Below are 14,773 nucleotides of genomic sequence, written 5' to 3' on the forward strand. Positions count from 1 at the left end.
TGTGTGTTTGCAGTTACAGACTTACAAAACTCAGCACTGGATTTCGACACAATATGAAGACAAAGTAAAACCCTTGTATCAAAATGAAAATATATGGTCCACATTGTTATTCATGTGTCCTGCATTCATCTGATAAATCATGACCTTGCACTTCATCCTCACTCCTTCATGCGGGAAAAGTCTCATGAGAACCCTCCCCCACTGCACAGCTGGTATTCAAAAATCAAAACAAAACCAGTGAGCGAATAAAATCTGTCTGACACGGAAGAAGAAACTTCTTGCAGCAAATAATAAAGACTCCAGCTTAGCGCAGCATGCCTTTTCAGCATTAGTATTCCAAAAATGCAACTCTACAGCAAAAACATTTCATGAAGAAACAGTGGTTTTGAGAGGACAGAGAAAAGGACTTTTCTGAAGTAGGTCAATATGGAGGTTTAACACAGCAGGACTGTTGATAAAAGACTTTTGCATGCTACTTGGTGGGTGATATTGAACTTCAAATAATATTTTTATACAGTGCTCATTCTAAATTCTGATATTTAGTGAAGTGTACTTTAAATTTACAAAAACAACAAAATAAGGACTTTCTGTCAGTGTGAAGCATGAATTAGAAAAAACTATTATTTCAGACTGTCAGAATGCACATTTTCAAAGTTGTAGCAACACCTTTCCACTTACTCTGTATGTGTTGTTAAAATAATACTAATATCTTTCTGGCTGCAAAATTATGGACATTTGAATCCTGCATGAATACTGCTTCCTTAATTATGTTTTTCCATCTAAATGGAAATGAAAAATTAAACCTGAACCTTCTGTAATTTTCCAGACATCATCATGGATACAAAACACAGCAGTGTTTGCTACATGTTTCTCTGTATTTCTATGATGTTGACACCCTGGGACAGGAGTTCAGCTTGCCACTCAGGTTCTCCTGTAGAATGTGAGAAAGCTCCCTTTGTGCCTGGCTACAATCTGGCAGGAGAAGGCTTTGATTTTGTAACAATGCGCCGTAAAGGTGCCTTTTTGATCAATGTCAAGTCACACTTGCTGGACAATGTCACTTGTACCATCTGTAAGAACCGCTTTCAGGGTGGGCAGATGCAGAAACTTCCCTCAGCCGTCCTGGACTGGCGTCCCTTTAGCCGCTGCAGCAAACAACTTTATAGTGCTCTTCATCACTCCGTTGACTCCCTGATGAAGAGCTCAACTTCACTCATTAATAACAACTGGGCAATGGAACTTAACCTGGATGATCAAGGCAAGGCAATTTTGGGAGGGAGCCGTTCAGATATTGCTATATTTGCTCAGTCTCAGAATACAATGGATAAAGCAACATTTGCTCTACATGAGATCAGCTGCACATATTACAGGTAAGTCCAGATGACTTTCTTCAAATCTTGCTCACTCTATGAATCTGGTAATGGCCCTTTGCAGCGGGACAGTCGCACTGGGTACCACAGTATAAGGGGGCCCATATCGATCAAGCTCTCTCAGTCTTTGAACATGCTGACAATCAGGAACATGCATGGCAGAGGCGATTCTAGGGTCAGAGCTTTAGGGGTGCTGAGCACCCAATGAGCCCCACTGCCACCACCCACCCTCTTTTCATACAAAAATAAAAAATATGTCTATTGAAAAATAACTTTATCATTTTAACATTGGTTCAACTAACTCCAAAATCCAGATTTTTTTTATTTTTTTAGACCTTTTCAGAGCACCAGCTTAATTGTGAGAGTTCACACAGAAAGCCCCCTGTAACAAACACAAAACCTTCTTCACTCAGCTGGTTTTCCTGACCGTTAACTCCATGTGCCTCCTTTTGTATCAACAGTCATCAGATTGGTTAGATTAGATTCAACTTTATTGTCATTGAACAAAGTAACAGGTACTTGGACAACAAAATGTAACTCATCCTCTGTAAATTATTTACAAAAAATGGTTCTTAAAAGGCTCTTTTTTTGTGTGCCAAACTGAGTATGAGGGTATTGAGACAGCTTAAACTGTTTAGGACCAGTGTCCTTATCCCTAAGTCTGAACAGCTCTCTTCTGTCTCTGCTGCTTTGGCTTGGTGGTCTCTATGTTGCACTCCCTCTGTCTCTTCATTTCTTTCACTAGTCAATTCCCTCTCATCCCTTATGGACCCTCCCTGTTGTTTTCCTCCTCCTTTATTATGAAAAAATGTGGTGTAAAATAATGTTACAAAAGTAAACATAATATAGGCTACTTAATGCCAATAAGTTAGTATAGGAGTTACTGTTTTGCTTGCCACTATTCACTATATGTCAATTTATTGTTGTTGTTTCCTCACCTGGTTCTTCCTGCATGCTCTCCATTTCCCTTTCACCTTCTCCATCTCCCTCTCTTTCCCTTGGCACTGACAATCATACACAAATATATTGTAGGCAGGAGAGTTGAGGTCAGTTTGTCATGTCACAAAAATTTTATGGAGACCATTTACAGGTTCTCAGGATATGATCAAAAGGCACACAGAGGCGTAGCATTTTAAATGTCTTTATTATTATTATTATTGGGCTTAGAAACTTTTTTAAATCACAAATTCCTTTCACAAGAGAAGCTGTATTCTCCATTGTAGGTTTGAAATAAATAAAAAAAAATAAAAGCAGGGGATTGCCTAGATAAGTAATTTGATACAACAACAGATAGCTGGTTTGCATTATCTGTTACTTTAGCTTAACACTTTTCAGAGGAACAACAAAAAAAAAAAAAAAAAAAGAAGACAGAGGTCATTATGGACTGTCTCTAGTCTCTCACCTGAATCTGTCTTTTTTCTTTTAAAGAACTGTCGTATGTCCATTGCTCACTGGCAGGCCACACACACACACACACACACACACACGCACAGAGAGAGAGAGAGAGAGAGTAATGCTAGGAGTTCAGGGGTTAAGCCTGGTTCAGGTTAAATCCTCTGTGTGTGAGGAATGAATAAATACAGCAAAAGAAAAACATTAAACTTTCTTTTATTGTCTAGTTTGATAGTCAGCCACAACTGAAAAATAACAGATATAAATCTAGGAATTAATAACAATTCATTTAAAAAGCCACAGTGAGTGTTTTCACACATACTGGTGGTATACAGTTATATGTTTGTTTTCACTCTGGTCCAAACGCCATGGATTCATGTTTCCATGACGACTGACCAGAAAAGACGCACGTGATGTCATGTTTACATAACTCCCGATTGTTAAAATGAGTATCAAATTAACGATAAACTTTACCAACAGAGACACACGTACGCACTACACAGGTACGAAGTTTATTTGTCGCGCTGCTGTTTGTTTTCACGCTCTAGCATTTAATAAACAGAACTGCATGCGTCTTGTGGAAGAACATTGTAACCGGCGCTCCTTCTCTCCGTTTATGACTATGGACGAGTCACCCAGGCCCTGTGCTACTCCACAGCGGTGGCGATCCGCTGGACTAAAACAGTCCGAAAATAAACACTTATTATAGGTGTATCATGGTGATTCAGGATACTGACTCAGTACTCACCGATATGGTTTCAGAATCAGAACAACTCTAGGTAAATGGAAAGAAGTGTGAGACACAGCTTTGGAGCAACTTAGTTGATTCACAACACTACATAACGGGTTCTCCCTCTGCGTGTGTTTCGCGCTGGATGACGGTCGTGCTGAGCACATACATTTTAAACCACAAACTACGGAGTATGTTTTGGACATTATTTAACCTTGTCAAAGACGAACAAAATTTTTAGAATAACAACATTTCTTACTCCAAGTTTTAAGGGTGCTGAGCTCCTTTTTAGGGGTGCTGAAGCACCTCTAAAAAGGGGCTAGACTCGCCCTTGATGCATGGACATTTTGGGGGGGAGGTGCTCAAGTGGAAAAAAAGGGCACTTCTCATAATTACTAATAAATTTTTTTTTTTTTAAACAAACGTTAAATATATTAACACAATTCTGACTTCCTAACCCATTTATTTAAATTCCCTCACACTCACGCAATTGTTTCATACTCAACAGATTTCTACAAAATAATCAGTTCACACAGAGACTATGGTCTTCTTTAGTATTCACTAGGTTTATCACAAGAGTATAGGCAACAGCAAAGGAAACTATGCCACAATGTGCATGTTTTCTATGTTTCTAGTTTCAACTTTATATTTAGAATCAATGACTGCACCATGGAGAGGGACATAGTTTCACTAATAATTTGTTTATTTTGCACAAGGTAATAAATCGTTTTAATTATTTTGGTGTTATTGGAATACATAACACTTCAATGTATGCAAATTAGCACATTTTAATTAGTTAATGCCTAATCTGCATATCAATGTGGCGATTGTGATGACGTTATTAGACAAAGATTTTATTGTATTCACCTGTAGTGTCTCCATTAAGCAGTACATTAGCCTGTATGGCCATGATATACTGCCTTAGCTAAACTTTAGCTAACTTATTGCATTAGCTAGTAGCTCATGAGTCATGCATGTTAGCAAGACACAAGATAACTATATTTGGCTTTTGGCTAATTAGCTGTAAAGTTGAGGCACTAGTAGCTTAGTCTTTTATTCATCACCACTCACCTCACTCACACAAGCCAAGAAAAACACAACTGGGATAGGAACTGGGAGGAGCTGCTGCCTGCCTGTCTGTGTCTGATGTGCCGATGTGTGCTGCACTGCTGCACAGAGATGCAGAGAGGAAGAGAGGGCATCGGAACTGCCGACAACCCTGTTCAAAACTGTCCCATACACTATGACCACTTATCCACAGTGGTCAGTACTTCAAACTCCAAGAACTCAAATGACATCTAAATGAGTCTATTACACCCCTCTTAAACCTCCTCAAACCAGAGCATGACTGCTGTGTGCATTTTCAAATTCCCTTTTTGAGTTGTAACTAATAGTCCCAAAGAAACTTGCAAACCATAAATACATAAAACATTCTAGAGTAAATAGTTTTCCTAAAATATTGTTCATATACTGTATGTGGACAGCGGGACTAAGTTGTGAAATTGTAAATAATACCAAGCTATAGAATGTCAGATTTCCTTAAATTGTTTATCTTTTCCAAGAGTGGTTATTCATGTTTTTGAGACTTTACAGACATTTAATTAGAAATTAGCATAATTAATTCTGATTAGAACTAATGGCCAGCATCATCCAATCACTGCCAACCATGTTAAAATTAAATGATACATTATACAATCTGAATCTTTGTACTTATTACCATTGTCCCATGTCTGCCAAAAATGTTGAGTGGTCCAAACATCATCTGCAGCCTGAAACTAAACTTTTGGTCAGATTGTAGGAGTGAATACACCTAGCTGCAAAGAGTGCTATGATGCTCCCAATTTAGTGAATTACTTAACCTCCAGTGTTCCGTCTGGTCTGCATTGGACTGGCACCTTATATTCATCCTAACTCCAAATAAAGCCTCTGAAAGTATTTTTTTTTTTAGCTTTTGGATGAACCCATTGATTGCACAGAATATATAGGAAAGCATTTACTAATGTTAATAAAAAAACAAACATTTTGTACAGTGATAAAGTTTACCCTACTTAGTTTTCTCATAATTAATTAAAGTGTCTTGAAAGTACCAATTTGGTTGAGATATATTAAGCAGCAATACAATGTTATAGTTACATATAACATTGTTCATTCTTGTAGGCTGTGAGAGGGTGAGCAATGAGCACCCATTAAGTGATTTTGCAGTGGTGCCCACAAGATCCCAGTCACAACACTGTGCAATGACCATGTAATGACCAAGCTTCTATGAAAATTACACTATCATTAAAAAATTTTAGAACACAAAAACATTTTTTTTAGAGACATGGACGCAATACATTTATTTAAAAAAAAAAAAGTAAAGAAGTTCCACCTGAGATGAATTGCTACTAAATACCATTTGTTTGCAGTGAGGGACGGGGGAGATAAAAAAATGACCCAGTCCACAGAGAGAGAGAGGTAGGGAGATGGAGAGATGGGGGGAATGCACACCAGAGACAGCATGTCCATTTTCAGAGTGTGTTTATGCTGAAAGCAATATTTTGATTTGATTATGCTGAAAAGCAGTATTTTGTTTCATTTATGCTGAAAATCTGCTTTGTTTGTAATAAAAGTGACTCACATGGACTGTTGAAACTGGCTCCTGCTTCCTCCTTTACAGTCACACAACGAACCTTGTCACAATTATATATTGAAATGATTACAAATTATAATTACTATTTGAAATAAGTGTTTTATAAAAAATTTTAATTAAAATGTTTTGGAACTGTTGAAAACAATAGGTTACTCACATAACCCCGGTTCTCTGAAACATCGAGTGGAGAGGTCCACCTATGTGAAGGGCATCCGTACCTGACCTCTGCAGAAGCATCCAATTGCACCAAATCTGGCTAGACAGACAGAAGCGTGTGACCTATGCTAAATAAGGACCCACCCCCTTACCTAAGAGCATATAACGACCTGCACACGCTGCTGCTCCTCAGTAAGTATATTCGCTTCTCGTGCAGCAAGCGGGGCAAGCTTGGTGGATCTCTCTACTCAATGTTTCAGAGAACCAGGGTTACGTGAGTAACCTATTGTTCTCTTTAATCATCTCGTGTTTGAAAATCACCTATGGGAGACAATAACAGCTCCCCGATTGCACAATACATTTACAGTGAGGTCCTGCAAGCCAGTTAAGGGAACGGTCGCCCCAGAGAGGCGGTGCTTGACACATCCCATAAATCACAAACATGGCAACCCTGAAGCACACAAGTGAGAACTGTGTACAGGTAGAGCATAAATAACATGTTAGTGGCACAAACATAAGAATCAGCCTAGCAGCATAAAGTAAAGACAACACCTAGGTAGGAATGCTAATGCATGCTTGGTGACATGAATGTGCACGGCCAACTAGCCCATTACCCCTCTCTCCCCCTCTCTCTCTCTCTCTCTCTCTCTCTCTCTCTCTCTCTCTCTCTCTATATATATATATATATATAAAAATAAAGAAAAGGTGCTAACAGGGGAGGGGCTATGAAGAACCCACCCCCAAGCTACCGGGGTCCTGGTAACATCCAGCCGGTAGTAACGTACGAAAGTATGGGGAGAAGCCCAGCTGGCAGCAGAACAGATGTCCTGCAATGAAACTCCCCTGAACAGAGCCCAAGAGGCAGCCATGCCCCTTGTGGAATGGGCTGATGCCTTTCTGGAGGCAGCACTCCCCTAGATTCATAAGCCAAAATTATAGCTTCCACAAGCCAATGCGAGAGGCGTTGCTTAGAATTGGGATTCCCAGAGTGAGGGGGGGCCCAAGAGATAAAGGGCCCAAGCTGATTACTCTTCCGAAAAGCACTGGTCCTATCCAAGTAAGCCCACAGGGAACGGACTGTTCAGCCTCTGATCCTCCGCAGATGAAAAAGGAGGAGGGTGAATAGCGGAAAGCTCGATTACCTCACACGAGAATGCTGGGAAGTATTTTGGCATAAAGGCCGGGTTAGGCTTCAGGAAAACCTTATCTCTACTAAGAGAGAATTTAGTGCACGAGGAATGAACAGAGTGCATGCAGGTCACTGACACGTTTAGCTGATGCTAAGGCCAGGAGCAACGCTGTCTTGAAAGACAGCAATTTTAGGGAAATACTTCCCAGGGGCTCAAAAGGCGGCTGACATAAAGCCTCCAGCACCATGGAGAGGTCCCACTCAGGAACAGTTCTCCGAGTAACTGGGAGAGAACATCGAGCACCCTTCATAAATCTACGAATGAGGGGGTGCTGCCCTGCCGTTGAGCCGTCAAACCCAAAATGACAAGCGGAAATAGCCGCCAAGTAGACCTTAATAGTGGAAAAAGACCTGCCATTGTCCATAAGGTCTTGTAAAAAATACAAAATATCAGAGACTTAACACTGATATGATGTGGAACCATGTCCATCACATCACCCTTCAAACACTTGCCACTTACAGTCATATAGGGGCCTTGTGGAGGAGGCCCTAGCATTCTGTATAGTGGCAACTACCCGTGGGGGGAGCCCCACTGAGCTTACATTTGTCCTCTCATGGGCCAAGCCCAAAGAGCCACCCTATCCGGGTGTGGGTGATATAGCTCCCCGTTCACCTGAGACAACAGGTCTGTGTGTAGAGGGAGGTGCCATGGTTGGGCATGCAGAAGAGGAATTATCTCTGCCAGCCATGGTGCTATGGGCCACATGGGTGCCATCAAAATGAGGGACAGGCCCTGCTCTCTTACCCTGGCCAGGGTAGGTATTACCCTGCACTTTGGGCCACAGGTGGGCTAGTGCGTCCACGCCAAGGGGCGCATCCTCGTCCTTTAGTGAGAAGAACATAGGACAATGGGAGTTATCACGCGAGGCGAAGAGATCTACAGTTGCCTGTCAGAATCTTTCCCACAACATGCCCACTATCTGGAGGTGGAGGCGCCAGTCTCCGTAGAGCGGGTTCCCCCTCGACAGAAGGTCCGTGCCCCTGTTCAAAATGCCTGGAACACGGGTCACGCGTAAAGACAGGAAGTGCCACCTGCTCCACACTAAAAGCCTGTGAGCTAGGGCATGAAGCTTGGGCGAGCGCATGCCGCCCTGGCGATTGATATGTGCCACTGCTGTGGTATTGTCACAGCAAATGAGCACATGATGCCCCTGCAAGTAGCTGTTGCCATGAGACCCTGTGATCTGAGACATGTGCGATATGGCACTTTCGTCCCCTCCTTGAATTTACATTTATGCATTTGGCAGACGCTTTTATCCAAAGCGACTTACAGTGCAATTATTACAGGGACAATCCCCCCGGACCAAACTTGGAGTTAAATGACTTGCTCAAGGACACAATGGTGGTGGCCGTGGGGCTCGAACCAGTGACCTTCTGATTAACATATGTGCTTTAGCCCACTATACCACCACTTGTTGGAATTGTGATAGATAATTCATTAGAGAGCGAATGCGTTCTTGTGAAAGGCGCGCACGCATGGAGATTGAATTCAGATCCAGACCCAGGAAAAATTGCTCTTGTTCACATTCACCCTGAACCCGAGTGATGTGATGTGTGTGAGCACACGGCGAGTGTCTTGCACCACTTTCTCCTTGGAATTGGCTATGATTAACCAATCGTCTATGTATGTTAGGATCCTTAGACATTAACATTATTTTCAGCGGTGCTAAGCTGAAGATAATTTCTTCAGCTTTCTTCTTTTAGAATGAGAGCAGCGCTCTTTTCTGTGTGAGAAAAGATAATGCTGCCAAAAGTTGGGGGTTTCTTGGAATACTGGTGTCTGTACCCATTCACCATAATGAATGGGTACAGAATGGGGCGCCTGCCGCTTTCCTAGGAAGGCATAATTTAAGCGCTTCGTCCTCCTTTTTCTTATCATCGCAACGCTGTTGCAATAAAGTGACAGCAGGGCCAAAGAGAGCCTGGCCAGGCTCTACAGGGGCACCCGCAATGCGCCGCTTCTCACTGTCAGGGAGGCCCGACAGATTAAGCCAAATCGCACGTTCTCCGGCCACTAAGAAAGCCATAGAGCACCCGCAGGCTTGGACGGCCTGACGGGCATTACGGAGAACAAGGTCATTGACTGTGACAATCTCCTTCCACAGAGAGGGTGTGGGGGTCCCTTTCTCTAGTTGCTGCCCCATGTCGACCAGGAGTTCAGCCTGGTATGCAGAGAGAAGGGCCCTGACAGCCAAGGTCTAGGCTTTGAAAGAGGCCTGGTGTATGTCCGGTCCATTTTGTTGGGGAGAACAGGCTTGGGGGGGCAAGTAGGCCACCTTGAGAGGGATTAAAGTGTCTGGCAATAGAGGGCTGTCATATCCTTCACTTCGGGTCCCTCCAAATATACCTCATATGCTTAGCACATGCAGGGAGGATGGGGAGAATGTTTTCTAGGGCCGGGAGGGGGTCCCAGGAGCAGGGGGAGTGGTGCGAGAGAAAGGCGGGCAGCCTGGTGGTAGTTTAAGCAAGCGTGGATGGCTTGCAATAAACAGTAAACAGCTAACCTGGCTGAAACAAGACAGTCACGTCTGGCGGAGGCTGATCTGAGCGATGTGTCCTCCTGTAGACAAATTAGTGAAAGTCAAATACCAACCGAGGTGAGAGAAAAAAACAGAGGTCGCGAGAAGCGAATGTCAACTGAGCAGCAGCGCGTGCAGGTCGTTATATGCTCTTAGGTTAGGGGGGTGGGTCCTTACAGAGCATAGGTCACGTGCTGCAGTCTGTTTAGCCAGACTTTGTGCAATTGGATGCTTCTGCAGAGGTCAGGTACGGATGCCCTTCACATAGGTGGATCTCGAACATAAGATGATGAGAGAACTGTTGTGCTATGTGCTGAAGTGTGGAAATCACAACACAGTATATTTTTCCAATTGGCCAATTGTACTTATATTTCTTACAAGTTTCTTTAGACTTACAAGACAAATTTTGGTTTAAACATGGCCAAGGAACACATTTCTCCTGAAATTCACCAGCCTGTATTTTGAGAGATAAAAGCTACACATACACTACTGTTTTAAAAGAAGAAAGAAAACTGTACAGAGGGAGAAGTGGATGGCCCAGAGGCACAACAAAAAGACGACAAATTGATCAGTCTCTAGTTTAAGAATCAGACTCCTCAAACTAGCAGCTTCAATGAGCAGTACAGTACGGAGTGGTGGTGGTGTAGTGGTCTAAGCACATAACACCACCATTGTGTCCTTGAGCAAGGCACTTAACTCCAGGTTGCTCCAGGGGAATTGTCCCTGTAATAAGGGCTTTGTAAGTCGCTTTGGATAAAAGCGTCTGCCAAATGCAAAAATGTAAATGTAAATGCAGTACAGAAGCAGTACAATGAGTATTGCTGCAAGAAGATTCATGGATGAACAAATTTGAATAAAGCATTTATTTAAATAGAAAATGTCCTTTGAAACATTATAAATATCTGAACGCTAATTCCTGATCAATGTATTGCATCCTTGGAGAACATAAGCATAAGATTATTAAAAAAAAAAAATTCTTATTAGTGTTCTAAAACATTTGAACGGTAGTGTATGTGGACATCAGTCAATTTTTTTGTAAGATCTTTCATGGGAGAAAGTCTGGTGACTTCTTTAGAATTGTGTATCAAGAAGAACCATTATCTCTATAAGCCGCTTAGATTGGCATTTAATCCTTCAGCAAAATAACAGTAGAAAGTCAGCCAAATCATTATTTTATTTAAAAATAAACCCAGGGAATGCATTAAGTAATTTCTAATTACTTAATGCAAAAAGTAATTATTTGGTCAAGGGGAGGAAAATTACACTGGAAAACAGTCAGTCAAATCGATTTTATTTAGAAACCACACTAGAGTTTGCTGATAAATATTTTTTGTGTATTTGCAGCTACAGACTTAAAGACCACCCAGAACTCAGCACAGAGTTCTCAAAACATCTCCAGCGACTTCCGACACAATATGATGACAAAGCAAGATCCCTGTATCGACGGACTATAGATACATACGGCACTCACTACATACGTCAAGTACATCTGGGAGGACGAGTGAGACGGGTCACAGCTTTTCAAACTTGTCTTGCAACACTGAAAGGCTTCTCTGAAACCGATATCAAAAACTGCCTGAACATTGAGTTAAAAATGGCTTTGGGATTCTTACCAGCCAATATCTCTCACTCCAACAAATGCTCTGGAATCCTTAAAGATAACATGAGCATGGGATTTCACCAGGGTTTCATGACACACAAGATTGAAGTGTTGGGAGGCGAGAAATACTTCCCAGACCTTGTTTTCAACCAAAACCCAGCTGAAGCATACTTGAGCTGGATGATTAGCTTGCATGACAACCCTGACATCATATCATATGCAATTTTTCCTCTCCATCACCTGGTGGCTGATCCTGAGGTGAGCGCCAATCTGAGAAGAGCACTAACCGAGTACATTGAAGAGAACCTTCTTATCATAGATAACAAAAAGGACCAAGAATGCGATCAGGCACCAAATCTGGACCACAACTGCTGCCCCCTGCGAGCTGGCCATGGCACGTTAGCAGTTTTTGTGCAAAAAGCTGCAGGCTTGAATGCAGATCATTTTACACCCACTGATGGTTATGTGAAAGTTTGGTACAATCTTATGTACAAGGAGACTGAGGTGATTATGGACAATAATAACCCAAAATGGAACATCATCTATGATTTTGGATCAATTGAGTTTGGTCATGAACTTATTTTTGAGGTGTGGGACAGTGATGTATTTTTTGATGACATGTTGGGGAGATGTGTGGTCAGCCCTGAACATGGAACTCACTCACACAGCTGTAAATTAATGAGAGGCATCTTTTACTTTACCTATATTGCTTCATGTGATGCTCACCTCACAGGCCCAAGGTGTAGCAGATATTCTCCAAAACCATAAAACCATGCCATTGTACAAAGTATATGTCTGTAATCTGGATTACATTATAAGGGTGGGACATCAAAGGCTGGTGAGATTAGACAAATGTCTGATGTCAAATGTCTTTAGATGTCTGGAGGAAAAATGGCTGGTGTAGCTGTTAATGTATTCGCTTGGATTGCTCTTGTGGTGGCTGGAATAATGTTTTAGTGAGAAAAAATTATTTTCTGACAAACACAATACAAATGAAAATCTCACTCATATACAGTATATATGCAATCAGCTGAATTCTAGAAATTAAATTTGAAGTGACATAGACTGATGTGTGGCTGAAGGGTTTAAGGGCTGTTTTTAAAATCAAAAGATATTTTAACTTTTTCTTCCTCACATTATTACTCCTCTTTCTTAATAGAAGTGGTAGTAGTAGTAGCATGTAATTGCCTTAAAATTAATCAGATTTACATTCAGTACCTTGTCAACTGTTTTTCACAGAATAAGTTCTTGATACATTCACAGCAATGTTACAGGATAGGTTTTTCATCAAATAATTGAACGAGTTTGAATTAAACATGCATAACAGTAGTAACAACAATCAGCACTTATCAATAAATTCCAGTCTCAATTTCTGTTCTAGAGAATCCTTTAAGAGCTTTTTCAGTCTTAGTTCAACCTAACAATTCTTTAAATATGTTGTCATATGATTGTTCTTTGCTGTCTTCATAATTATGTAAACAAAAAGAAAAATGTCTTAATGCACACATATTTACCTGATTGATTGTAAATGTACTGCAAGAAAGTGGAATCACAGACATCCCTCGAACAGGAAGTTTTGCATACTGCTCCCAGAAAGAGGAAAATGAGGTACATTTGTGGTGAATTTCAAATTTCACAAATAAATAAGGAGATTTACAATACGTTGATTTGCATACAAATACAATTAGACCCACAATTAAATTTAAGGAGTTTACCAAAAATGTATTCGATTCAAAAATAAATGTACATTTCACAAAACTTTAATGAATTCATATAATTTATGAGATTTGCAACTGATTTTCACATTTGTGGAATAGCACGCATATGTGGATCTTTTCTTGTGCATTTGTGCATTGACAGAGAGCTTGTTTTTTGTCATTATTGTGCGTGATGACATCATGCCTAAAAAAAAGTTGCATACATTTTGGTTTAGCGCAAAAGAAATCTGCCCTGAAGCTGTTTCCACTCAGAAATGTGTGTTTATCGCGAATTCGCCTCCCAAATTATTTTTTTCCGAAATTTTGGTAAAATGGGGAGAGTATTGAGGCAATTCATTTAAATTAGTCAGCTAACTGTCATTTTAAATTTCACAAATAAAAGCAATCAGAATTGCAATCAAAAGGGTACAGTTGCCCTTCTGATAGGACTGTAATATTGGTCCTGGTGTTGCACCTATCGCAGGTTGGCACCGGTTCTGACCCGAAAGTGGTTCTTCACGGCCCTGTTCAAGCTGGTAACCTGCCGGCAAAAGTAGTGGCGGAAACGTTCTGTCTCAGTATAAGGACCATCAATCGATGTGTATATGCGGTGTGCAGAACTATTAAAGAAACATTGATGCGGTGTTATATCAGGGTTTACATACGATACATTCCTGATATTCAATATTTGGAACAATCATGTAATCAAAACATCGTCATCACAACTGCATTATGTCCCGCATATTTCTCCAGCAACTTTTAAAGACCAACTGAACTTGATTATCATCTCAAATTTATTTTAGCTTCAAAATGCAAATGTATATTTTCTGAAGAAGCAGTAAATGCGATCTGAGGTAAATAGGGTTAGATTTAAAATATTTAAATGTTTTAAAATGTTCAAAAGCTTGCTTTCTGAAAGTGAACTCAGCATTGGAAAACTCTGATAGTGAGCATCAATGTGATGCTCACCTCACACGCCCAAGGTGTGGCAGATAGTCTCCAAAACCATAAAACCATGCCATTGTACAAAGTATATGTCTGTAATCTGGATTACATTCTATGCAAGCATGGGATGTCAAATGCAGAAATTAATTGAACAAAAACTAAGGCATTCTCTTTAACATTGTCATAATTTTCATAATTTCTGCATCAAGCCATCTTGCACAGAAGCTGCTTCTGCAGTGGCATTTAGGTGCATTTACACTGTTTAATGCTGCTCAGAGGTGGCATAAATGCATTTACACAGCAATTATCAATTAATAATGTTACGAGATTAAGGTTATAAAAATTAATAGCGCAATATGAAATAAAAGATTTAAATGTTGAATTTCATGTTTTCAAACTAAATGATAAGCTCCATGACAACACAGTTTAAGGGTGAATTTAATTAACACAGAACCAAAGCATCATCAGAGCTGCCTTAAATAATAGCAGATGAGGTGGGTCAGAGTGGGCATAATTTAGTCTGGCTTTTAAACACCACAGCACCTT

The 14,773-nt window shown here is 40.7% G+C and overlaps 1 protein-coding gene across 2 annotated transcripts; it reads left to right on the forward strand.

Annotated features, from left to right (window-relative positions):
* The first annotated feature begins 224 nt into the window (after window positions 1-224).
* On the forward strand, window positions 225-13,430 carry prf1.5 (perforin 1.5). 2 transcript variants are annotated; one of them, XM_052094569.1, is made up of 3 exons: window positions 225-479; window positions 827-1,370; window positions 11,330-13,430. In XM_052094569.1, exons 1-3 carry the CDS (start codon window positions 470-472, stop codon window positions 12,351-12,353), a joined length of 1,578 nt encoding a protein of 525 aa, XP_051950529.1. In that variant the 5' UTR covers window positions 225-469; the 3' UTR covers window positions 12,354-13,430. The 2 variants fall into 2 exon arrangements, with proteins under 2 accessions (XP_051950529.1, XP_051950530.1); XM_052094570.1 differs by having other exon boundaries at window positions 225-416.
* Window positions 13,431-14,773: the final 1,343 nt, after the last annotated feature.

This window comes from Xyrauchen texanus, chromosome 27 (genome assembly GCF_025860055.1).
Source record: "Xyrauchen texanus isolate HMW12.3.18 chromosome 27, RBS_HiC_50CHRs, whole genome shotgun sequence".
In the NCBI taxonomy this organism is placed as follows: domain Eukaryota; kingdom Metazoa; phylum Chordata; class Actinopteri; order Cypriniformes; family Catostomidae; genus Xyrauchen; species Xyrauchen texanus.